We start from the raw sequence: 25,123 nt of genomic DNA, 5'->3' as shown, positions 1-25,123 counted from the left end.
TGCACTGGGAGCTCTGGCCCAAAGGCAGACCAGGGTCATGAGGCTAGGCCCTTCTTAAGAGGGTGGAGGGCTTTTGGAGGTGCTAAGGGCATGAGGTCACAGAGTGGTGCCTGCTGCTGGCCTTCAAGCACGCAGGGCCCGTTTGGTGGTGGTCCTCATGAAGTAGTCACACCAGTGGGTGCTTAGGGTTCCCTCAGGCACCCATTCTAATTGTCCCTCAGCATGCATGGGACCAAACCTAGGGCAGGAACTGAGAGCTGACAAGTGTTGTGTTCCCGGCGTTGCTCCTTCAGCTGGGATGGAGCCCCTGGCAGCATAAAAGGGTAAACTGAGTCCAGGTGAGATTGCCACAGGGTCTCACCCAGGACAGTGAGGGGCTCACAAGAAGCACATCCCTGCTCACAATTCGCACTCAGACTCACCCGTCCACCGATGGTGCTGCCATCACTGCTGCGCATTTGTTCTCCATCTTTCTCACATTTTTGCCAAGCAGAAGGCCGAGCTCACCTAACCTGGATGCGGTCAATGAGATTGCACTGCGTGCCCCCTCCCGCCCCTAGTGCAGCGGCGGTGTGAATGCACACCCGCCCGTGCTTGCCCTCCCTGCCTGGCTGCCAGCTCTGCTCCTGCTGTTCCCTGTGCCCATGGCACTCTCTTGCTTATTCTGTTAAGGCTGACCTACCCTCAGAGGCCCACCTTGGCCATCCACAAGCCTCCTTCTGAGAACTGAGCCCTTTCCCTGAGTTCCCACAGCACGCTGTGTGAATCTCTAAACTTTCTCCAGGCTGAACTTAGCTGAGCTTATTCGTGGCTGTTCCCGTCCTCAGGACCGACACAGCAAGTGCTCCGTAAGGGCTTGTTAAACTACTCTCCTGGAACTCCTAGCCCCCGCCAAGAGTCCACCCTGACTACCTCCTGCAAGAGCACTGAGCTCCTGGGTGCCAGGCCTAGCTCGGAATTTTCAGAGACACCAGCTCGTTTAAGTTGCATAACCCTGGAAGGGGTTGTTGCCTGATGAGGAAACAAATCAGAGACGTTCAGTGACTTGTCCAAGGTTACAGAGCCTGGGAGCTCTGGATTCAAACCCAAGTCACTGTGACTCAAGACCAGTTTTTCCCCGTTGTAAGCAGACACAAAAGAGTAACAGTCCTTTATCATTTATACTGTATTCTCACGTACATTATTTCATTTGATCCTCACAACAGCCCTGTGAGGTAGGTAGGGTTATGTATTACTGTTATGCCCATTTCACAGATGAAGAAATGGAGGTGGCTCAGTGAGGTGAGTGACTTACATAAAGTCACACAGCATGTTAGAGGCTTCACTGCTTCTGCAATTTCTCTAAAGTCAAGCTGCTTGGATTAGGGAGCACCGAAAAGATGGACAGTTTTATGGAAAAGGAAAAAGGGCAGTAGTGATTTGTAAGATTTCTTCCTCACATTGTTTTGTTGTGACCACAGCTTCTGCTACTTGGTCTAAACTGGGTTCTCCATGAAGGGCTTTCCCAAGTACTCTTGGCCTGGGACAGCTGTTTGTTTTTGGGATGGAGTCTCATTCTGCCATCCAGGCTGGAGTGCAATGGCACACTCTCAGCTCACTGCAACCTCTGCTATCTGGGTTCAAGAGATTCTCCTGCATCAGCCTCCCAAATAGCTGGGGTTATAGGCGCCTGCCACCATGCCCAGCTAATTTTTGTATTTTTAGCAGAGGTGGGGTTTCACCATGTTGGCCAGGCTGGTCTTGAACTCCTGACCTCAGGTGATCTTCCCGCCTCAGCCTCCCAGTGTTGGGATTACAGGCATAAGCCACTGCACCTGGCAGAAAAGCTGTCAGAGAGACTCCTGGGTCCCATTTAGCGGGCAAAGGGCCTTTACTGCTCAAGGGAGCTGGCTCTGCCCATGGCCCAGTGTACAAGCTCCCTACTCACAGGGCTTATCTACGGGAAGCCCCTTTCTGGGCCCACCTCCCATGGGTGCCTGTGTCACCAGGCTTCCTTGCCTTTGTCTGAGGACCCCTGCCCGGGGGGAGGACCCTGGGACTCTCAAGGCCAAACTCACTTTAGGGATGAATCATGACGTGCAGTTTGGAGGCCTGCACAGCTCATCATCCGGTGGGAAGCAGTGCTTGGGTTGCTTGCCCTGGATGGCACCCCACGGAGACCCAGGGGTAGGACACAGGACTGCAGGGGAAGGTCGCCTTCCTGAGGGCAGGGTCTTAGGGGCCACACATTTACCCTAAGGGCACTATTATGGTCCACACCACTCCTGGGCTCCTTGCTGCACAGCACGCTCGGAGACCCTGTCTCTTTCCTCCGGATCCCCTCAGGGGCCGCGAATCTTCCTCTTCCAACAGAAAATGGTCAAAAGGCATATGGAGCCATAGCTTGTGGGGAAGGTGGGTGAAATGGGGGTCACAAACGAGATGAAGCGATAACAAAAGGGGACGACTTACAGGGGATAGAAAAGAGCTAACTTTGATTCTGAAGACAGATCCCAGAGGGGAATCTGAATTCTGAGTAATAATGTTTTCCGAAAAATTTCTGGCCTCTCAAGGTGACTATTTTGAAAGCAAAGATATGTAACTGGGTGAAAGCGAAGGTCTGCCATCAAGATCCAGCAAGTGGCAGAACAGATTTTGGCTCAATATAGGGAAGAACTTTCTAACAGTCAGCACCGTCCAACCATGGCAGGAGCTGCCTTAGGGATGGCGCACTACCTATGAGCTGAGGTATGCAAGCAGGCCAAGGTGATCACTTGCTGGTACCCAGGGAGAGGCGCTCATCCTCAGATGTGCTGGGGTGTTCTAGGGGTGGGGGAGGGAGAAATAATCGAATTATTTCTAACCCTGAGAATCCATAATATATTTGTTTAAAATGACCTGTTTCAATGATACCTCAAATTTTTGGGAAAACAATGACAAAAGTCAGGCGACAGACTGGATTTGGAAGCGACTTTCATTACACTGGCTCCAGACTCTTGCACATCTTTGCAGAGATAGCAGACCCTTTCTGAAGCCAGGAATCCCTTGATTCAGCCCCATCAAGAGGCACATTCCTACCTTCTGAACCCTGCCTGGACACTCATTCCTCTAGACCCTGCCACACCTCATCTCTGTCCCCCAAGAGGGGATACTAACAGGGCTCTGAGAATGCATGGCATTCCAAGCCAGCCAAACACGGTCACCCCTGGGCAAACATTCACAATTATCGATGCACCCTAGGGAGGGAGGAGCAGGTGTGACAGGAACTGCTGGGGACTTTATGTCCTGGTTAACTAGAGGTAGCCTCTTGTTCTCATCCCATCCTCTCCAGCAGGGCCTTCTTACAGATGGATAAACGCGGCACTGGCTAGTGGTACAGATGGGTGGAGCCCAGGAGAAAGCTGCCACTCCTTTGTCCCGGCTGGAAAATCCTCCTGTGGCCTCCTTTAGTACACATCAGCTGACTCTTCACTTGTCACAATAGCCCATCTGCAGCTCAAAATGGCAAGAAAAAAGGTGGTTCTGTTCAGAGGACAATGGATTCCAAAAGGTGGACTTCATCATGGGGGAAATCAAGTCCTGCTACACAATTAATACAGATTAGTACAGTCCCCTGCCTCGCACCACTGGCGAGATGCCCTCCAAGACCTGGCTGACATGAGCTTCTTGGGACTCCCCGTCTCCAATGCTGTTGGGGTCCTTTTACCTGTACCGTATTAATCGAATAATCTTATTGTTCATAAAATCCAGAGCATGTGGGTGAGAAGAATCGATGCAGAAGCCATCGCTCAGAGCGATTTTCAGTACCTCCTCCACGAAGACCTGGAAGCTGTTGATCTGCTTGTTGGCAGGCACCACCCAGAGCCTCTTGAGGTTCTGCTTGGTGTACTCCTCCTCTGGCAGGCCCTCCACATTGGCCACCCAGTCCAGAGTCAGGTGGTTGGGGTCCTGCAAGTGGCTGGTGATGGAGGAGAGATTGCCATTGGAGCAGTAGTAGAGCTTAGAGCCAAGGAGTTTGAGGAAGAGGCAGGAGGTGCTGAAGATGTTGGCGTTGAAGACCTCCATGCTGGAGGAGGAGAGGCTGTAGATCTGGGGCGCCTCGCGCACAGTGAAGTGGACCGTCTGCACATGCTGGTTCAGTGTGATGTTGAGCATAGCATTCTTCTCGGCCTTGGAGAGCTCCACTTCCTTCTCCTGCAGGGCCTCAATCAGGGGCTGCACCTGGTAGAAGTCGGCCTCCCTGCGGAGCAGGCCCATCTCCTGGAAGTCCTCGGGCAGGTCAAGGTGGGAGGTCCGCAGGAAGTTGAGGATATAGCGGAACACTTTGCCGTCACGGTCAATGAAGCAGTTGCCCTGGCTGTCCCTCTTGGTGGGCATCTTCCCGCTGAACATGGCGCCTAGCATGGAGTCAGGGAAGCTGGTCAGGGTTGCCAATGAGGTTGTATAGAGCTTCCCCCCGACGTTCAGCGTGATGGGGTCGGACATGGCAGGAGACTGGGTTGCTGGAAGTGGCCCTGGAGAGGGTGACAAGTGAGAAATGACTATAACCAAACCTCATCTGAGAACTCACAGTCCTTAACTCCTTATTGTACATCAAGCCTATGCCCTTGGGATTGAAATGAATTAATACCTGATGAATGGGTGATAATTGTTAACACTGTGCAAAGTACATTAGCTTCACTAGGGAGAAAGGAGAAAGGGAAAAGGAAACAGGAAAAGAAAGGAAAAGACCCCTAAAGCCTGGGTCCCCCTGCCGATGTTCTGTTCTAATTGGTCTGGAATACTGCCCCAGCACTGGTTTTTTGAAAGAGTTCCCTTAGTGATTCTAAATGTTCAGTTAGAATAGAGAACCACTGGTCTAAAGAAAGAAAGGAAAACGTGCCTGGACTGAAAGCTATGCTACGTGTTTATACATATATTTGCTTGCATAATAGTTGTATCAGCTGGGCACGGTGGCTCACGCCTGTAATCCCAGCACTTAGGGAGGCTGAGGTGGGTGGATCACCTGAGGTCAGGAGTTCAAGATCAGACTGACCAATATGGTGAAACCCCATCTCTACTAAAAATACAAAAATTAGCTGGGCATGGTGGCGGGCACCTGTAATCCCAGCTGTTCAGGAGGCTGAGGCAGGAGAATCGTTTGAACTCAGGGGGTGGAGGCTGCAGTGAGCTGAGACTGCGCCATTGCACTCCAGGCTGGGCAACAAGAGTGAAACTCTGTCTCAAAAAAAGAAAAGTTGTATTATCTTTCAACATAGACAATATAATCATCCATCCCTGTCGTGCAGATGAGGAAAACTGTGCCAGGATTCATTCCTCAAGCTCAGAAAGGCGAAGTGCCTCGCCAGGATTCAAACTCAGTTTCCTTTATATGAAAGAAAAATGTGTAAATGCTTACTAGCCAAAGATCGGTATGTTCTAAGTACTCAACAAATGGTCTGAGATTTATGCATCCAGGCTCAGTGCTCCTCCTTATGTACCAATGACACTGCTGAATTTAATTATTTTTCTCTCAAAGATTTGACAACGAATGGCCATGATTAGTGTCATTTCCATCTATCTTCAAGGCCCACAGTAGGTCATTCAGCTGTCCGGACTGCAAATGACAATCCTTTCTGGACTTTCACTGCTCCCATGCTGACTTGCCTTGCCATGAAAATGCTCTTGGCTCCTGGTGGCCTGTCCTTTGCTGTCATAACACCCCAAGCTTCTCTGAAACTGGCTGCAAGGTCAGTGCAAATGCAGGACTCTGTCAGAGCACCCTCCTGAAGGTAACCTATCCACTCCTTAACAAAGCCCCCCGATCTCCCAGCTGTCAGCATCTATGGCTGGCGCATCTCCTTCACCACATGTTCTAGAAAACAGGAGATCTCAGTTGCAGCTTCCAACACTATACCATCCCCAGAGCCAGCCTGTGGACAGACTTGGTCATCCTTCCCCTACATGGCAGGTAGGGATGCCAACAGGAACTGGCCCCAGGATTACCCCCAGAAGAGCCTGTGCTGGTAGAGGAGACAAGAGAGAATGAAGGCACAGTGACAAGACAGGTAGAAGATGTGGGAGACCATTGGGAATGAACCTTGGTCCATCAAAAACTATCTGGCTGGCAGACACAGTGGCTCACACCTGTAATCCCAGCACTTTGGGAGGCCGAGGCGAGCTCAGGAGTTCGAGACCAGTCTGGCCAACATGACGAAACCCTGTCTCTACAACAACAACAACAACAACAACAACAACAACAAAGCAGGGTGTGGTGGCGAGTACCTGTAGTCCTAGCTACTTGGGAGAGGCTAAGGTGGGAGGATCGCTTGAGTCTGGGAGGTCGAGGCTGCAGTGAGCCGTGATTACGCCACAGTACTCCAGCCTGGGAGACAGAGTGAGACCTGGTCTCAAAAAACAAATAAACAAAAACCCATCCTGCCAAGCATGCTTACTGTCTAGATGGAGAAACAGAGGTTTGAGGAGGCACCTCCCCAAAGTTACCCAGCAGGGGTGGCGAGAACTTCTTAACATTTCTGCCTCCTGAAGAGGCCGACTGCACTGAGGCCTCCTTTCTCCAGAGGATGGGGGCCATGCCAGTGCGAGATATTCGGCTGCCATGCTCGACTCTCTGGCGGGGGCGGGGGTATGTCTCCTCATGAGTCCTCCCCAGTCTAACAGGGCACTTTGATATTGTAGAAAGACATTCCCCATCTGGAGTGTTTGAGGAGAAATGAGCCCATGTGAAATACAAAATTGTCAGTAGAAGCCTGGAGCAGATGGGCTGTGAGACGGTGGGGAGGTCCCACAGAGGTGTGGGCGAGCCGCCACTGGGGGCGTGGCTGCTGCTGTGGAGACTGACTGCCAGGCAGCAACTGGGGAGGGTGCTGTGACTCAGGGCTGAATCTGGCCAATTCTGTCTCCAGAGGGCCCAGGCAGGAGCTGGACCCAGGAGTGGGTCCCCTTTACTTAGTCCAGAATCTTCTTCCCTGTTGCCCTCTTTTTATTCTTTCTGGATAGAAATGTGCATGTTCTAGTTTCAGTCTCTCTTTCTCCTCGAAAACAAACACCCCCCTGCCAACACTGGGTTTCAGGCCCAGGCTCTGTGAAGTGGTTCAACTCCATGGCAGGAAAAGGAGCAGGTGTCAGAGAGGACATGAACAGTTCCATGGTCCACAGACCCTTATCTCTTCCATGCGTTAGTGCTGAAGTGCTCAGAGCATTACAGGCAGGGGAGGTCAGGAGCAACAGGGCATTCCCTGGGACCCCTGGATAGGTGCCCAAACTCCTATTTCTCTGCTTGCAAAAGCAGCAGAGCACCTGCTTTCCTGTGCCCCCGATGATGTCATGGCTCCCAGTCATTTGTCTGGGGAGAGCAGCACAGTTGTACAGGCAGTCAGGGCAGACGCTGGCTAGCAGGCAGGTCTCCTGCTCCGAGTATAGGAAGCTCTCTGTGGTAATCTCCCCTTACCTATTGAGTCACAGAGCTCAGTCCTCCAAGCCCTTCTTTTTTTTTTTTTTTTTTTTTTGAGACAGAGTCTCCCTGGCACCAGGCTACAGTGCAGTGGTGCGATCTCAGCTCACTACAACCTCTGCCTCCCAGAATTCAAGCGATACTCCTGCCTCAGCCTCCCAAGTAGCTGCGATTACAGGCGCACACCACCACACCTGGCTAATTTATTTTTGTATTTTTAGTAGAGATGGGATTTCACCGTGTTGGCCAGGATGGTTTCGATCTCTTGACCTCGTGATCTGTCTGTCTTGGCCTCCCCAAGTGTTGGGATTATAGGCGTGAGCCATCGTGCCTGGTCTAAGCCCCTATTTTCTAGTCACAAGGCCACAGTGTCCATCATCACAAATCTACGGCCCTGCTACAAAAGGCACAATGACACGACACAAGGGGAGCTTCATGAGTCGGCGGAGGTTTGCAGTCAGGTAGTGGGAACTAACACCGCTGAGCCTCAGCCCCCCATGGCTTCCCAGCTGCCTCCTGGCCACGTCCACCTGGATATTCTGCAAGCGAGGCACGAGAACAGGGTCTGGAGACACGGAACCGGGCCAATTTGTGCTAACTTCATGAAAGAGAAAACACCAAGGTCTGGGGGCAAAAAATCTGAGGCCAATTCTGCTGACTTCCCAAAGCTGGATCAAAAGGAAAACCCTGGGTCTGGGGGCAGGGACCCTAAGGCCAATTAACACCAAATTCCTAAAGCTGAACCAAGAGGAAAAACCCCATCTCCCCAGCTGGGTGACAAAGGATCAAAACGCTTCTCTCCCAGCAACCCTCCCACTCCACCATGTCTCAGATGGAAAGGGAGGGGGCCTTAGATTGGGACCATCCCTCTATCTGCATAGGGTGCCCATTCACTTCAGCCTTTAATTCGCCACAGACTAAATCCTTCGTCCAGATAAGGGGTAGCTGATAAGAACCTCAAATGGGGTACTTAAAGCCCAGAGAACTTTGTAACTGGGCCTTTGAGTTCCTTGCTCCGGCTCACTCCTACCCTGTGGAGTGCTTTCTCACTTTAATTCCTGCTTTCGCTGCTTCGTTCCTGCATTTCATTCCCCTGCTACTCTTTTTATTATTTTTTTTTTTAGTAGAGACAGATTTCACTATGTTGGCCAGGGTGGTCTTGGACTGACCTCAACTGATCCGCCCATCTAGGCCTCCCAAAGTGTGGGGGTTACCACGTCCAGCCCCTCTGCTACTTTGTTCAAAATGCCAAGGACCTGGACAACTCATAGTCAAGACCCTCCACCAGTAACACAGGTACCAGAAGCCTCACCTGTGCATTCCTCTGCCCCTAACTCTGCTGTGAACTCTTCTCAGCCACCCAACTGCCTGAGGGAGGCAGCCCCAACTCCAGCCCTACAGGTTGTCTTGACTGTCTCCTTGAACCCATCCCTATAGCTACTCCCAGAGCTCAGGCCTCATCCCTGCCCCCTTCACCCCTACATCCTCACTCGGCTCCCTGCTTTCTGTCTACCTTCCTTTCTGGTCTGCAGACCTCCCTGAAGCACCGGCCCTGCCCAAACCACCTTCCTCTTCCCCTCTCATGTCTAACCCTGCCCTCCTCCACACACTCCGGACACCACTGAGTCAGTCTCCTTCATGCTGTCACCTGCTCTGCCTTTGCTGTCCCTAGACCACCCTTGTCTACCTTCTCTCTGCTGTCTACCTCTCAGGCCCAGCCTATGAGTCATCACCTCTGTATGGCTGTCCCCAGTCTCCAGCAGGTTAACAGCTCTCCTCTCAGGGCTTCCTGGTGCCCTGCACAACCCCCTCTGGCAGCACTCACCGTTCCATCTGCAGTGATCTGCTTTGCACATGGCCCTCTTCCCTGGCTCTATCAAAATGCAGATCAGTGGACATCCATATGGGGAAAAAAGAACCTTGGTCCATCTCTTATGCCATATATGAAAAATAAACTCAAAACAGATCATAGACCTAAATATAAAATTTAAAACTACACAACTTCTAGGAGAAAATCTTTGCAACTGTGGATTAGGCAAAGATTTCTTGGATAGGACCTAAAAGGGACAAACCATTAAAAACATCAATAAACTAGACTTCATCCAAATAAAAAACGTCTGCTCTTCAAAAGACACTGTTAAGGAAGTGAAAGAATATGACACGGAGAAAATATTTGCAAAACACCTATCTGATAAAGGATTGTCAACCAGAATATATAAAGAACTCTCAAAACTCAGTAACTCAGTAAGAAAATATCCCAATTAAAAAACTGACAAAGCTGGGTGCAGTGGCTCATGCCTGCAATCCCAGCACTTTGGGAGGCTGAGGTGGGCAGATCACTTGTGGCCAGGAGTTCAAGAACAGCCTGGCCAACATGGCGAAACCCTATCTCTACTTAAAAAAAAAAACAACCAGACAAAAGATCTAACAAATACTCCAGCAAAGAAGATATGTAGATGACGACAATCACATGAAAAGATGGTCAATATCATTAGTCATTACAGTATGAAAATTGAAATCACAATTACATGCTACTATACACCTATTACAGTGGCTCATATGAAAACTGACAATGCCAAATGAAGGTGAGTACACAGAACAATGGAAACCTCATACACTGCTGGCAAATGGTAACCACTGTTGAAAATAATTTGGCACATGGTATGGTTTGGCTGTGTCCCCACCCAAATCTCACCTTGAATTGTAATAATCCCCATGTGTCAAGGGCAGGACTAGGTGGAGATGACTGAATCACTGGGGTGGTTTTCCTCATGCTGTTCTTGTGATAGCGAGTGAGTTCTTAAGAGATCTGATGGTTTTATAAGGGGTTTCCCCTTTACTTGGCACTTCTCCTTGCTGCTGCCATGTGAAGAAGGACATGTTTGCTTCCCCTTCTGCCATTATTTTAAGTTTCCTGAGGCCTTCCTAGTCCTGTGGAACTGTGAATCAATTAAACCTCTTTCCTTTATAAATTACCCAGTCTCAGGTATGTCATTATTAGCAGTCTGAGAATGGACTAATACAGCATACGATTATCCCATGACGCAATGACCCTGCTCCTAGATATTTCAGCCATAGAAATGGAGACATATGTCCATGCAAAGACTCATATGTGAATGTTTATGGCAGCTTATTCATAACTGCCCAAACTCAGAAGCAACTAAAATGTAAACAGATAAACAAATTGCAGTACATCCATACAATAGAATATGACTCAGCAATATATAGGAACTACTAAAAGACATTACCACATACCTGAATTTCAAAAGCATTACATCAAGTGAAAGAAGTCAGCCTCAGAAGGTTACATGGTGCATGATTCTATTTGTATAACATTCTGGCAAAGGCAAAACTATAAAGACAGAAATCAGATTAAGCGAATTCCCGGGGCTGGGTTGGAGAGAAAAGACTGGCTACAAAGAAACACAAGGCATATTTTGGAGTGATGGGAATATTCTATTAGGTTGGCACCAAAGTAATATGATGTGGTGGTGGTCAAATGTCTTTATAAAGGCTGTCAAAATTCATGTAACTGTACACATCTAAAAGGGTGAATTTTGGCCAGCTGTGGTGGTTCATGCCTATAATCCCAGTACTTTGAGAGGCCAAGGCAGGAGGGTCACTTGAGCCCAGGAGTTCAAGACCAGCCTGGAAAACATAGTGAGACCTGTGTCTCAATTAAAAAAAAAAAAAAAAAAAAGGGGGTAAATTTTACCATACGTAAGTTTTACCTCCATAAACAGGAAAAAAATGAAGGTTGTGACCTACTGGCAAGTCACGACATCAATACAGTTAAGTGGGTTGTGACCAATTATATATTGTTGTGAACCTTTTGTTTCAGTTGTGTGTCCATGAACTGGATCATGGTATCTTCATCCTGTGGGTGACAAAACAATTTTTTTTGGGAACCACTGCCTAGTTTGTGGGCTGAGAGCAACTGCATGTCTCACGTCTGCATAGTCACCGCCTCGCACTCGGGGGAGGGGTTGTGGGATACTGTGATATAATAAGCAATATACATTTTAGATTTGTCCCCAGCTGTTGGCCAGGGTTAAAAACACTGTAATTTCTCTAGTGATAATAGCTATAGGAACTTCTTCTATTTTAATAATTGATTTTGTCCCAGTAGGTGGAGGTTGCAGTGAGCCAAGATTGTGCCACTGCACTCTGGTTTGGGTGACAGAGCCAGGCCTTATTCCAAAGCCCGCCCACCCCCAATTAATTATAGTTGTTATGTTGTCCTAATCCAAATCTCAATAGTATTTTTCAAAAAAGATTTAAATAATTAAAATTTTAATCTGGAAGCACTGATGACTGATAACCTGAAAGAATATTTGAATAAGACATCTTAGCACAATGTATTAAAACCAGATTATAAAGCAATGACATTTCACTCCGTGGTTTTAAAACAATGAGAAGAGAAGGAATTTGGTAACAAATGTGAAGAGACACAACTAGCAATGTTTAAAAATAAACCTATTGATAAATATATTGATCTTTACAACTCTGGGACCCAGGCAGGACTGATCACATTGTCTTTATTTCAAAGACAACCTAAAGCAGACCCAAAGAGTGTGAATCCCTTGCCCAGGGCTTCATGTGCATTCTTGATCTCAGAGTCATGGCGTCTGGGAAGTTCTGGTTTGGACACCCTTCAGAGAACCAGTCCTTTAGAGGTCTTCGGCAGGAAGCTGAACCCAGCCACAGAGGGCCTAGCCAACAGCCTGTATACTCATGGCGACCTGGAGTAGCCAAAGGGTCTTTTCTGTGCAGTTTCCTTTTTTCCTACATTACTGTCCACTTCCATAATCAGCATTACTTCCATAATCAGCATTACTTCCATAGTGAAATGACTTACCATGCAATCCTGTCGGTGGGGACTAGCTGTTGTAACAATAAACGTACTGAGTAATGAAAATTGTCCATCTATCAGTCAATCACCTATCCATCATTTCCTAGCTGTGCTCACTCAGAGAGCCTAGAAATGACACCCAGTAGCAATAAACACACCTAGCCCTGGATCTTTGTTTCTGAATGTCATCATCTCTTCTAAAAGAAACCAGGGCTTCCTGGAGAAACTGATGATTCCTGAACTTTTACAGGAAAAGTTCAAGGTGAGTTCATATAAACCAATGATTTAAAAACAAACAAACAAACAAAAAAAAAAAAACAAAGAGCCCAGGATGGGTGCCGTAGCTTATGCCTGTAATCTCAGCACTTTGGGAGGCCGAGGCAGGCGGATCACCTGACGTCAGGAGTTGGAAGACCAGCCTGGCTAACATGGCAAAACCTCATCTCTACTGAAAACACAAAAAAATAGCTGGGCGGGGTGACGCGTGCCTGTTATCCCAGCTACTTGGGAGACTGAGGCAGGAGAATCGCTTGAACCTGGGAAGTGGAGGTTGCAGTGAGCCAAGATCCCACCACTGCACTCCAGCCTGGGCAACAGAGTGAGACTCTGTCTCAAAAACAAACAAACAAACAAAAAACAGAAGTCCATAATGTTATTCCCCAAAGAGAGGGTGAGAAGAAGGGAGTGAGAAAGATAGAGACAGGGAAAATTTATTCTATAAAAAAGAATACTAGCTAATAAACACAGAAGGAATGGTAGAATTAGAAAATTACCAATTTGCAACCCTCAGTGTTGCTATTCAAGCAAGGATGATCCAGGGATGTGGTGTGAAAGGTTATCAGGAACACATAATTATAACAGACTCAGAGAATCACTTCACAGATTACTTATTAATTGTAAGAGAGAAAAATGTACCCTTACGATAGAGAGATCAGGTTGCCATGATCTTACCTAATAATCAAATGTAGCATTCATGGATACTAAGACCCTGACATCATATCCTCCTGACACGCAGTAAGTACACATATTGCCAAAAACTCAAATCTAACCCGAATCTAATCATTGATAAACCAATCAAACATATTTAAATAGGTGGAGAAGCTCTATTTATTTATTTACTTATTTGAGATACAGTCACACTCTGTTGCCCAGGCTGGAGTGCAGTGGCACAATCTCGGCTCACTGCAACCTCCATCTCCTGGGTACAAGCATCTCCTGCCTCAGCCTCCCGAGTAGCTGGGAGTATAGGCACGCACCACCATGTCCGGCTAATTTTTGTATTTTTAGTTGAGATGGGGTTTCACCATGTTGGCCAGGCTGGTCTCAAACTCCTGACCTCAAATGATCCGCCCGTCTTGGCCTCCCAAAATGTTGGGATTACAGACATAAGCCACCATGCCAAGGGGCTCTATTTAGATTAAATGAGTTGATAAAAGAAATATAATAAAATGCAATATGTACATCTTGACTGGATCTGATTTTAAAAACCAGAAACTATATAAGGTATTTTTGGGCAATTATAATTTTTTTTCTTTTTTGAGACAGGGTCTTACTCCGTCGCCCAGGCTGGAGTGCAGTGGCGCAATCATGGTTCATTGCAGCCTTGACATCCCCAGGCTCAGGTGATCTTCCCAAGTAGCTGGGACTACAGGTGCATGCTACCACATCCTGCTAAATTTTGTAGTTTTTGTAGAGATGGGGTTTCACTATGTTGCCCAGGCTGGTCTTGAACTCCTGGTCTCAAGCAATCTGTCCGCCTTGGCCTCCCAAAGTGCTGGGGTTACAGGCATGACCCATTGCACCTGGCAGAAAATTTTTAATAACTATTACATTGGGTAATACTGACTTCTTGCTTATAACGCATAATGTATTATGGTTATGTAGTAGAATGTCCTTATCAGGGATACATGTTGAAGAATTTAGGGGTCAAACGTCAATAAACATGTCTGTAACCTACTTTTAAACAATTTGGCCCAAAAAGTGTGTGTTTGTGTAAAAGCACAATTGGCAAATTGTGAATTGGCGTATCTAGGTTAAGGGTTGTACTTTAAGCTTTAATGTAAGCTTGAAAATTTTAAAAATATTTGTATTTTAAAAGAAGGGAGAAGAATACATCCTTCATAGGGCCAATAGATGTAAAGTTACAGTCACAGTGCCAGACCCCAATAAATAGCCAGACTTAATAAGTTACAGATTTACTACTACTACTTAGAAGTGTGAAAAGTTCATAATTTTCCTTCCCGAGTGTTGCTGAATTTTGAAGGGTGAGGATGCCAACCAGGGCTAAGTGGTGGAGGAGTTAGAATCTAAGTCCGGGTGGGCAGTCTGGATAGACCCACTACCCACAGAAACCACACCACTAGGCCATTTTTTTTTTTTTTTTTTTTTTTTTGAGATGGAGTTTCACTCTGTCACCCCGGCTGGAGTTCAGTGGCATGATCTCGGCTCACTGTGACCTCCACCTCCCAGGTTCAAGCGATTCTTCTGCCTCAGCCTCCTGAATAGCTGGGATTACAGAAGCGTGCCACACGCCTGGGTAATTCTTGTATTTTTAGTAGAGACAGGGTTTCACCATGTTGGCCAGGCTGGTCTCAAGCTCCTGACCTCAACTGATCCACCCACCTCGGCCTCCCAAAGTGCTGGGATTAGAGGCGTGAGCCACTGTGCCCGGCCAGGCCTGCCTATCTTCTGTGCTGTGATTCTGCCTGGGAGAAGATGGCTGTTCAGGCCTTGTTTTTCCTGCCTCGTCATGAACCCACAATCTCTGTACCCCAGCAGGAAAGAAACTCCTGTCATGACTCACTGTGAATGTTGACAAAGGCCACTCCTGGGCCTCAGAAATGTCAAGGATGGGCAGAAAGAACTGGAGAGAGGCCAGGCGCAGTGGCTCATGCCTGTAATCCCAGCACTTGGAAGGCCCAGGTGGGAGGATCGTTTGAGTTCAGGAGTTTGAGAGACCACCCTGGACACCATAATGAGACCTCGTTTCTACAGAGAAAAAAAAAGTTAGATTGCTTGAGCCTGGGAGGTCAGGCTGCAGTGAGCCGAGATCACGCCAGTGCACTCCAGCTTGGGCAATAGAGCAAGACCCTGTCTCAAAAGAAAAAAAAAAAAAGAAAAGAAAAAAAAGAACTGGAGAGGCTGTGTGGGGTAGGCGCAGACCATGCAAGGTATTCGGCATTACTCGGGTTTGTATTTGAATCATCCCCTGCCCCTTACTAGCTGTGCAGCCCTAGGCACGTTCCTGGGCAGATGATGATTGTAACAATAACAAACACTACAACAGTAATAATAATGGCTAACATTTATTGAGCAGTTATTACCGTGCTAGGTACTTTATACATGTTAATCTCTTTCAGTCTCACAGATGAAGTAGATACTATTACATACCTACTTTACAGACCAACCATACCAGGCCCTCTTCAACTTCTGCAATTTGGCATCTGCCAGCCCCTCTGCCTGGACCTTGAAGACAAATCCCATGCATCGGCCAGGTCTCTCAGCTGGAATTCATTCCTTCTCTGCATCTCCGGAGAATTTTATTCTAACCCCTTACCACCGCCAACTTTACTTAAGTAAATGGATGCCTGGCTCCCCTGCTGGGGCTGGGGGTGCCCCTTTCTATATCCACAGAAGCATGCAGAATAGGGAAAGAGGAAGAAATTTCTCTCCTGTTTAGTCAGATCCATTTTCCCCACCTGGATTTTTAACACTTTCTAATTTTGAAATGCTCTCTTGAATTTTCAATCTGAAATCTAAAGGCATGTGACAAGGCCGAGGTGATTACTTGGGAGTAAATGCAAGAGTTTCCACTACGTAAGGGAATGGATAGCAAGTGGCTGGGTAAATTTCAAGAAAGACAATGCTCAGAGTAACTACTGTGTCTTCCAGTAAGTCGGAGACTTCCCCACCTTACCCTACCGGGGAAAGGACCCTGCCTTGAGGCACTCAGGACGACTACCCTTTCTTCACCTCCCCTTCCTGATCACCCCACATCAGACAGCTGCATCTATAATTGTCTTGCCCAGTCCATATCTCTAAGAAGCCCGTAGGCTGCTCTATTACCATCACAACCCATAGGTAGGGAGAGAAAAGGTGCTTTAGACACACGGACCCCAGAATGAGTTGCGCAAAAGGCAGGAGGAGAGAGAGGTGGGCTGGAAGAAGGACACCACAGAATCTGGCACGGCAAGGTATTCTTTCACCTGGCGTAGACCTCCAACCACCACTACCATCCCCTAACCCCTTCCAGAACTTTCCTTCACCTTCTCAGCTGACTCTCACGCTTCAACTTGTGCTTTTCCTCAGGCACCAGCACCCCATTTCAAACTGCTCTCTTCCTACCGTCTCCTCCAAACAGTAAGTTATAAACACTGTGCTTTCAAATCCATCTCGTTTCATCCTCACAGTACCATACGAGGGCTGCCTTACAGGCTGCCATTCGGAAGGGTTGGGGGGACTGGTCCTGCCAGAAAATTTGCGAAGGTCAGGGCATCAAAACTTTTCTTTCTTTCCTGCCTGCCATGCCAAGCTAAACCCCTGCCTCCCCGAGTGCAGGGAAAAAAGCAAGGTATTTGAAGTAAGGAGTCCTGAGTGGTTTTAGGCAAGTACCTTCTGAGCCTCACATTCCTCACCTGTCAACTGCTATGGTGACGCCTCTACTTTCCACGGCGTAAGAGGTCAAGGAGATCACGGGTGTGCCACACTGAGCTCGGGGATGGACTCTATTTCCAGTCAGTAAAGGGAGGTGTTCTATGCATCACAGGCTTTTGCCCACGCCGCCACAGCGCAGCCGGCCCAGGGCTCTCCAGACCGGGGCGAGTTCCCTGTCATCTGTGTCTCCGCCCTTCCTTCACCAGTCCCACCCAGGCTGGCCTCATCGGCTTTTTCCGCACCCACTCCCCAGTTCTAGAGCCCCGGCTCCGACCTGACAAGTGCCCCACCCCGACCCAGATACCCCGCCCCTCCTTGTCCCACCCACCAAGGACTCCTCCCACAGTCCCGACCCTCATTATCCGGGCTTTTCCGACTATCACCATCCGCCCTAGCTCCTCCCACCAGCCCCACCCCTCTAAGAGCTCTGCCCCCTTCGGCTCACCTCGCGCCGAAACGCGCCCCCTCCCCCGCAGCCACAGGCACTGCCATCCCCATTTCACAGATGGGAATGGCGAGGCTGGGATAGATTAGTCTCATGGTAAGACAGGTGCCCAGTGGGCCCACGTACCCTTGCCGGTAGTCCCCGAGCCCCGCGACCCCGGCCGCGCCGCACCCACCTCCTGCCCTCGCTCTGCAGCCTCCCCTCCGCAACCGGCCAGCGCAGCTTTGCGAGGAGGGCGGAGGGTCGGAGCCCAGCCCAGGGGCGTGGCGGTCCGGGGTCCGCGCGCCGCCTTCCGGGACTGGTAGTTCTCTCTGGGCTCCTCGCAGCTCGTTGCGTCGAGAGCGAACTCCATCTCCCAGGAGGCATTGCTGCGAGTTGCTCTGCGCCCCGCCTCGTCTTCGCCGGTGTCCGGCTGGCTGGCCTTAAAGGGGACGCTGTCAGAGTGGCAGCTCGCGGGGTGGCCCTCGCTCCGGCTCCGCCCCATTTACAGCACCTCGCCCCTCCCCACGCTTCGTCCCGCAGCCCCGGGGCCGCGCCGCACAGTCGGGCTCCCTGGGTGCATAGAGCCTTGTGCCAGGCAGGGTGGGAAGACTGGATTTTGCAGTGGAAGCAGCATCTCTTCCATCTGGGACCTGGCTGAGGGCGTCCCTACCCTGGGGGGAGCAGAGGACCAGCCCTGACCTAGCCGGGCCCAGCCCTGTCCTGCCCGGCCTGAGCGCCCCGCCCAGCAGCCGGCTCTGCGGCAGGGCCCACCCAGGTCCGGGAGGTAAGGGGGTTGGGGGCGTGTGTGGCTTTGGGGGGCGGTGTCTGCACACAGGCGTTTGGAGAACCCTGGACTTGCGAGCCCAGGGCTGGGATTCGGGAGATGTGGGTGCATCCTGGGCCTCACTGTGTGACCTTGGGCGAGTAGCTACTCCTCTCTGGGCATTAACCTCCTCCTTCTCCTATTGTATGTCGAAGTGATCCTGCTCCCTCCCCTTTCAGGTAAGAGGACATTCGCACCCAGGACCCAGTCCATTCGCTCGCTGGCTTTTCGTGGGGCCCTCCAGCTCAAGCGTGGGCTGGGCGCGGGTGCACTGGAGGTAGGCAGGTGGCCGAGCTGGGGCACAAACTGGGGGGCCCGAGGCCACCATTGTTTGGAATGGGTTTTTCCTATTCTCAGCATGCTGGGCCCTGGGATACCCTCCCCCAGCCCCGCTTACGGCTCTGGCCCTTGCAAACCCGAGACCCTGATGTGTCAGCTTGGTGCACTTCTTCCAGAAAGCTTGGGGTGGAGTGCGGCCCTCACAGGTTTGTGAGGGGTGGCCCCGCAGGGATAGGTGTGTGTGGTGGGTTCCTGAGGAGGAAGAGCTGTTCCTGCTTTCTTCCCTTGTCTCTCCTCCTTAGCCTTTAAGGAAGAGCAGTTGCTTTTTACCAGTGAAACCCTTTTTTCTTTTTTTTTTTTTTTTCCAGGAGACAGTTTGGTGGCCCAGACATGGGCCTCCCAGAGTAGGGTGAAGCACTTCTTCCCAGGGTTGCCTTGGGTAGAAGTTCAGTTAAAAAATACCTAGAGAGATGCTGCCATTCAGACACCTGAGGGGCCAGAGATGGAGGGCACCACCTGGTGTCGGGAGGGGCAGCCTGGTACCCCCAGGCAGCTCTGGCTCCCAGGGGAGTCAAAGGAGGGAGGCTGGCCGCGAGGGTCAGAGAGGGGAGAAAATGAGCTCCTCAGCTCTTAGGTGCTGAGCAGGGGCTGGGAGGGGCTGCTCTGACCTGGAGCAGGGAGAGGTGGAGTAACGCCATGAAGCCTTCTTTTCAGGTCCTAGGAGATACCGTGAGCTTTTGACCTGAAGGCTAACCAGGAACAGATTTTTTTTTTTTTTAATTTTGTGCTTTTTCTTTTGCTTTGGTGGTTTGAATGATTTCTAGAATGGCTAAAGCCTCAGTCCAGTCCAGTGACCTCTGTAGGGGCTTTCTTGGCTGATGTTTAAGATTTTCAGGGTTTTTGATATGCAAGACCAGGTCTGGGCAAAGGAGGAGGCAGTGACTGGACCAAAGTTTAGGCCAGTTTCTGGAAGGTACTTTTCTGGTCACATCCTTGGTTTTCTCTCATCTTGCTGTCACATGTCTCACATGAGTCGCTTGATGCACCTTCACTGACACCTCAGTCCTTGGTTCTGCACTGGGCACTGGGCTCAGAGACAGGGATTGGACCTCTGCCAAGGGAGGTCCCAGCGTGGTGGGAGACAGACGTGGATTCCAGTTACACTGCAGAGGGATGAGGATGGCTAAGAGGGCCTTGGAGGCCAGAACTTTAGACACTTGAATTGTGGAGGGAAAAAGAAAGGCTTCCCCGAGGAGAGGGCATGTGACCTGGGCATTGAAGGGTGAGTCAGAATTTTTCAGGAGAGAAGAGGGAGAGGCCCTTTTTCAGTAGAGAGGACATTGTGCAAAGTAGCAGTCAGGAAAAAGCCCCCTGCCCCAATGTCTGCAGAGTCTCCACTGAACAATGTCGCTTGAGTTCATCTCCATCCCTGCCCCACATCAGCTGAGTGTCACAGAAAGGGCTTGCATGTCCGGCTCAGGAGTTTGGACCTTATTCTGGGTCCAAGGGGCTGGATAGTGTTGAGAGTTCTGAGCAGGGGCATGGGCGGAATGGTGCTTACCGTGTAATAAACTCCATCTGATGATGCTGCATGGTGGGTTGGAGAGACCGAGGCGGGATGATGAAGCCTGAGCGGGGCCCAGGGCGTGGCAGTGGGGCTGAGCATTGGAGTTGTGTACACACACACACACACACACACACACTGGGTGCTTTGGGGTGATGGAGATAAGTCAGGCTTCACTATGCAGGAGCAGAGATCAGTCAACAATCAGCAGAGACGCTGAGGGTCATCTGAGAGGAACAGGTGAAGGGATCTGGGCCTTTTGGCGGAGGGATTGGGATTTTCCTGAGTGCTCACTGCGTGCTGTGGTGTGTGCTGGTGTTGCTGGGACCCCCCTCAGGCTGTCATGCCGGTAGGGCGAGGGGTATGAGGCAAGGGCTTAGGAGGAGCAGCAGCACTGGCTGGGAAAGGCTAAGGGGTGGGCAGGTAGTCCCCGTCTATTTGGGCATTCCAAGGATCAGAGGTGAAAGAACACCTACCTCCATGGTGGCTGGGCTAGACTCCAAGCCTGGACTCTGTTCTCCAGGACACATGCCTCTGTTGGAGGTTGGATTGAGGGAGGGGATTGGGAGATGGGTTAGGAGGCCACTGTACTAGTCCAGGCGAGAAGTCAAGGGACTGATCCTGTGTGGGGCTGGGAACACCGAGGCGGCAGCGAGGGCTGGTGGAGGAAGTGCCTTGGAGAATCAGCGGGATCAGCAGTGCGTGTCTCCTTGTCTCCTTTCCCTGTCAGTGTCTGTGTCTCCCGTCAGTGCCAGGTGGCCCAAAAATAGACTCATGACTGCCCGGCCCTCATCTTTTTTATACCTTGTCTCAACCCTGTGAATGGCAGGCTTGGAATAGTCCCCATTTTCCAGATGAGAAGGCTAAGAAGCTGGGCAGGGACTCGCCCAAGGTCACCTGATGACTTTGAAGCAGAAAACCTGTGTCTTATGCTTTTCATGCAGGCTCTCCTGGGGGACGAGACGGCTGCTGTTTGCTGCTGTGGTTGGTGCGGGGCAGCTGTCTCTTGAGTCAGAGCGAGCATGGACAGGCCATCTCCCCACCTGGGGCTTAGCAGGCTAATCCAGCCCTCCTGAGGGAGGCAGAGTGCAGGTTCTAATCCTGCCTTGCCAAGGCCATGTTCCTCTACCTCTCTGAGCCTCACTTTCCCCATTCCTGCCAGTGGGATAGCTGGCCTTGTCCTGCCTTCCCTGGCCTGATGGGGCCAGGTGAGGTGCAAGCCTCTAAAACCCTTTTGTGTGAGTGCATCCAAGATATTGAGTGGGTTTGCTGGTGACCATGGTGACAGCTGTCCTCAGACTGCCTGCGTGGGAGTTGGGGCAGGTGGGCAGGGCTTGCTTGCTGTGGCCAGGCTACAGACTGAGCAGAGGCTGCTGGCTGGCCTTGGAGATCAGAGCTCTCATGGAGCAGCTCTATTTGAACTGTCAGCTGCCAGCCTTATGTGGTATTAGGTAGAACAACATGAAATTGCCAACATTTGATCATTCAGTTTTATGTGGTTCAGTCTAATATCATTTGTCCCCATTTTACAGAAGAGAGGCTCATGGATATGATTACTGAGGGTCACACAGTGAGTCAGGGCTAGAATGTAGGACTCCTCATTCCTAGTCTGATACTCTTTCCACTCTTTCTGGTACTCTTTCTACTACCAGAGTCTTCCCTGTCCCCAGAACTCCATTTCTGCCTGCCCCTGTGCCCTCTTGCTTCACACATGATGCCAGTGCCTCATGGATTAGAGTTTCTTCTTGGCTGCCTGAGTGCCAGGATTTCTTGGCATCCTGGGTTGAAAGCATATGAAATCCACTAGCCATCCCAGGGGTCTGGGAGGATGGACTGTGTGTGTGAGAGAGGTCGGCCACAGCAACTGCCCTGTCACAGGCACTGTCTAGAAAGGGGACCAGGGCTGACGGGAGAGTTAAAAAAATTTTCTTTTTTTTTATTTTTTCTTTTGAAACAGGAACTCACTTTGTCATCCAGGCTGGAGTGCAGTGGCGTGATCTCAGCTCACTGCAGCCTTCACCTCCCAAGTTCAAGTGATCCTCCTATCTCAGCCCCAACTAGCTGGGACTGCAGGTGTGAGACACTGTGCCTGGCTAATTGATGTAATTTTTTTTTTGTTTTTTTTGGGTAGAGACGGGGTTTTGCCACGTTGCCCAGGCTGGTCTCAACCTCCTGAGCTCAAGCCATCCGCCCACCTCGGCCTCCCAGAGTGCTAAGATGACAGGTATGAGCCACTATGCCCAGCTGGGAGACCAGTTTTTAAAGACACTTTATAGGCCTTTTCAGATTATGCCTTGCAGGGGCACCCTTACAAACATTTCTGCCTCCCCCATCAGACTGCAAGCTCCTTCAAGGCAAGGACTTTGCTTCTAAAGCAACAGGAGTTGACATTTTCTGAGAACTTCCTTGTGCCCAGCTCAGAGAGCCTAGGTAACCTTTATGGGAACCAGAATGTATCCCAGATGAGCCGCATTCAAAGAGTCAAAACAAAACAACAGAATTGAACACATCATTTCCCTCATTTCCTCATTCAGGAAGCTTAGGATGGACCCTAAACTTTTTTTTTTTCTTTTTTTTTTTTGAGACACGGTCTCACTCTGTCGCTTAGGCTGGAGTGCAGTGGCACGATCTTGCCTTACTTCAGCTTTGACCTCCTGGGCTCGCCACCACCCCTAGCTGACGTTGAACTCCTGGACTCAAGTGATCTGCCTGCCTTGGCCTCCCAAAGTGCTGGGACTACAGGCGTGAGCCACCGCGCCCGGCTGCATCTGAACTTGTAGCAGGTGCCCAGGTGCTTCTGAGGCATCCAGGCCAGGATTTGGGAACCACTGATCTCTGCCATGGCTACAACCTCTAACCAACAGCAAACTCTTCAGAGGCACACACTCTTGGCATGAGAGATGCTAGCCAAGACTGATAAGCCCTGGTCCTTTTCTGGTGGAGCTCACAGCCTGGTGAGAGAGACAGATATTTAAACAAATGGGCCCTTTGCATCCTAACACGTGCAGCAATGGAGGTTAGGTCACAGCTGAGAACTAGAACAGAGCAGGGAGCTCACTGGGCCTAGTACATAGTTGGGGTTCCAGAATATCTGTGATTCTGAATAAAACTTTTCAGTTTATTATCCAGGAAATTTGAGGCTTGTCCACACTCTAGCTCCAGTTCTCAGGCATAAGAGTAGTTTTTACTGAGCCCATAAGTTTAAACACCTACTATATGCTGAGTCTTATATCAGGTCCTGCCTAGATTGGGGTTATACATCGAAGCAAAGAAATGGTTCTGCCCTCCAGGAGAGGCATTAAGTGTTAGATGTTAAGAGAGCAAGCTGTGCTCATGTGAACCTGCATGAGAGGGCTCAAAGTGGATTGGTGTGGGACAAAGGCTTCGGGAAACAGGCCAGATGGAGAAGGGCAGAAGGAAGGCTGTTATGGCTCAGAGGAGTAAGGTAGAGATAACTCACACTGCACCCTGCATTTTTTGCTCATCCAGCAAATGCATGTGTGCTGTGCACTGTGCTAGGTGCTGGGGATACTGTGGTGAACAAAACCTGAAGCTGCCCTCAGGAACCTTATACAGCGTTGGAGGGGAGGCTGACCCCAATCAAGAAATCATGACAAGTACTACCAAGGAGAAGGACAAGATGTTCTAATTTTTAATAAGAGAGATTGACCCAGGCAGGGAGATCAGGCAAGGCTTCCTTGATGAAGTGACTTTCAGCTGAGGTCTGCAGGGGGAGGGAAGAGCATCCACAAAGGCCCAGGGGCAGAGGGCACACGGTGAGCCAAGGGTGACAGGCTGGTGTGGGCTGAGGCAGGCAGAGCCCTAGGTGTGCAGGGCTGGAGCGCGGAGACGAGATGCTCCGCTTTGGTGGAGGGGACTGGGACCCACACCACACCAGTACTAACTGATTCCAGCTGTAATGGAAGAGGCCACAGGTGATTGTAGGAATCAAGGGAGGGGGATGGATTCCCGCCTGGAGGACCAGGGCTGTTCTCATTGAGGACAGGTGCTTTAGATAGACTTTGAAGGAAAAGACGCTTGCTTGGTTGTGTGACAGCATGGTGGTCGTGGGGGGCTCAGGAGATAAGGACGTGTTAGGCAGAAGGTGCAGCACACACATGAAGTGGAGTCTAGCCGAGGGGTAGGGCACTGGGGAGGGAGCAGGGAGTTGAGGCAGAAAGGAGGAGTGCGAGGGATTCTGGGACCTCTGTCTGTTCTCCCTTAGGGCTTCTTGCCCTTTCTCCACAGAGGTGTGATTTTTTTGTGTCCGCCCCATCTCATCTCCCCGGTGGGCATGACTTGGCTGAGACTCTGGACAGCAGCTTCTAGATCCCGCTCCTACCTGCCCTGAGAGTGGACAGGGTCACCAGGGAGGCCTGGGGAGAGAGGGGCAAAGGGGTAAGGATGGGGAGGGGGCTCACGTAACTTTGTGCGATTAAAGGTGCTTAGCAACCATATCTTCAAGTCCCTGGGGTTAATTTATTTTGAGACACGGCCTCTGTTGCTTAGGCTGGAGTGCAGTGGGATGATCGCCACTCGCTGCAGCCTTGAACTCCCAGGCCGAAGTGAGCCTCCCACTTCAGCCTCCAGAGTAGCTGGGATTACATGTGTGCGTCACCACTCCTGGGTAGTTTGTATTTTTTGTAGAGACGGGCCTCGCTGTTGCTTAGGCTGGTCTTGAACTCCTGGGTTCAAGGGATTCTGCTGCCTGGGCCTCCCACAGTGCTGGGATTACAGGTGTGAACCATCACGCAGGCCCCTGGCGTTTATTATGTGCCAAGTGTTGTGCTTTACTTCATCAGGATAGCTTGCAGTGAAATGACGTCCTTGCCCCATTTCACAGATGAGAAACCTGAGGCCCAGAAAGTTTGAGTTGCTTGCCCTAAGTCTCAGCACTCGGGGACTGCACCGGGAACTCTTGAGCCCCGCGGTTGTCGGGCTGTGACCTTGCTCCCTGTCCTCCGCAGCGCGGGCGCCATGGACAAGATCTTGGAGGCGGTGGTGACGTCGTCATACCCGGTCAGCGTGAAGCAGGGGCTGGTTCGGCGCGTGCTGGAGGCGGCGCGGCAGCCTCTGGAGCGTGAGCAGTGCCT

At 50.4% G+C, this 25,123-nt stretch overlaps 1 protein-coding gene across 5 annotated transcripts; it reads right to left on the bottom strand.

Moving 5' to 3' along the window:
- Nucleotides 1–1,141: 1,141 nt before the first annotated feature.
- On the bottom strand, nt 1,142–17,800 carry KCTD21 (potassium channel tetramerization domain containing 21). 5 transcript variants are annotated; one of them, XM_011989707.1, is made up of 3 exons: nt 17,558–17,608; nt 7,079–7,324; nt 1,142–4,493 (listed from the first exon to the last, which is right to left on the bottom strand). In XM_011989707.1, exon 3 carries the CDS (start codon nt 4,462–4,464, stop codon nt 3,682–3,684), a length of 783 nt encoding a protein of 260 aa, XP_011845097.1. In that variant the 5' UTR covers nt 4,465–4,493; nt 7,079–7,324; nt 17,558–17,608; the 3' UTR covers nt 1,142–3,681. The 5 variants fall into 5 exon arrangements, with proteins under 5 accessions (XP_011845097.1, XP_011845099.1, XP_011845098.1 ...); XM_011989709.1 differs by lacking the exon at nt 7,079–7,324 and adding an exon at nt 15,679–15,811 and having other exon boundaries at nt 17,558–17,602; XM_011989708.1 differs by lacking the exon at nt 7,079–7,324 and adding an exon at nt 15,679–15,811 and having other exon boundaries at nt 17,509–17,573.
- Nucleotides 17,801–25,123: the final 7,323 nt, after the last annotated feature.

The sequence above is a fragment of the Mandrillus leucophaeus genome, unplaced genomic scaffold (assembly GCF_000951045.1).
Source record: "Mandrillus leucophaeus isolate KB7577 unplaced genomic scaffold, Mleu.le_1.0 Scaffold360, whole genome shotgun sequence".
Taxonomy (NCBI): Eukaryota; Metazoa; Chordata; class Mammalia; order Primates; family Cercopithecidae; genus Mandrillus; species Mandrillus leucophaeus.
Note: the sequence above shows the minus strand (reverse complement) of the source record. Positions and strands in the feature narration are given on the sequence as shown.

Bases quoted from the DNA above. Each gene is read 5' to 3' on its own strand.
- KCTD21 (XM_011989706.1), bottom strand. From the start codon at position 4,464: ATGTCCGACCCCATCACGCTGAACGTCGGGGGGAAGCTCTATACAACC.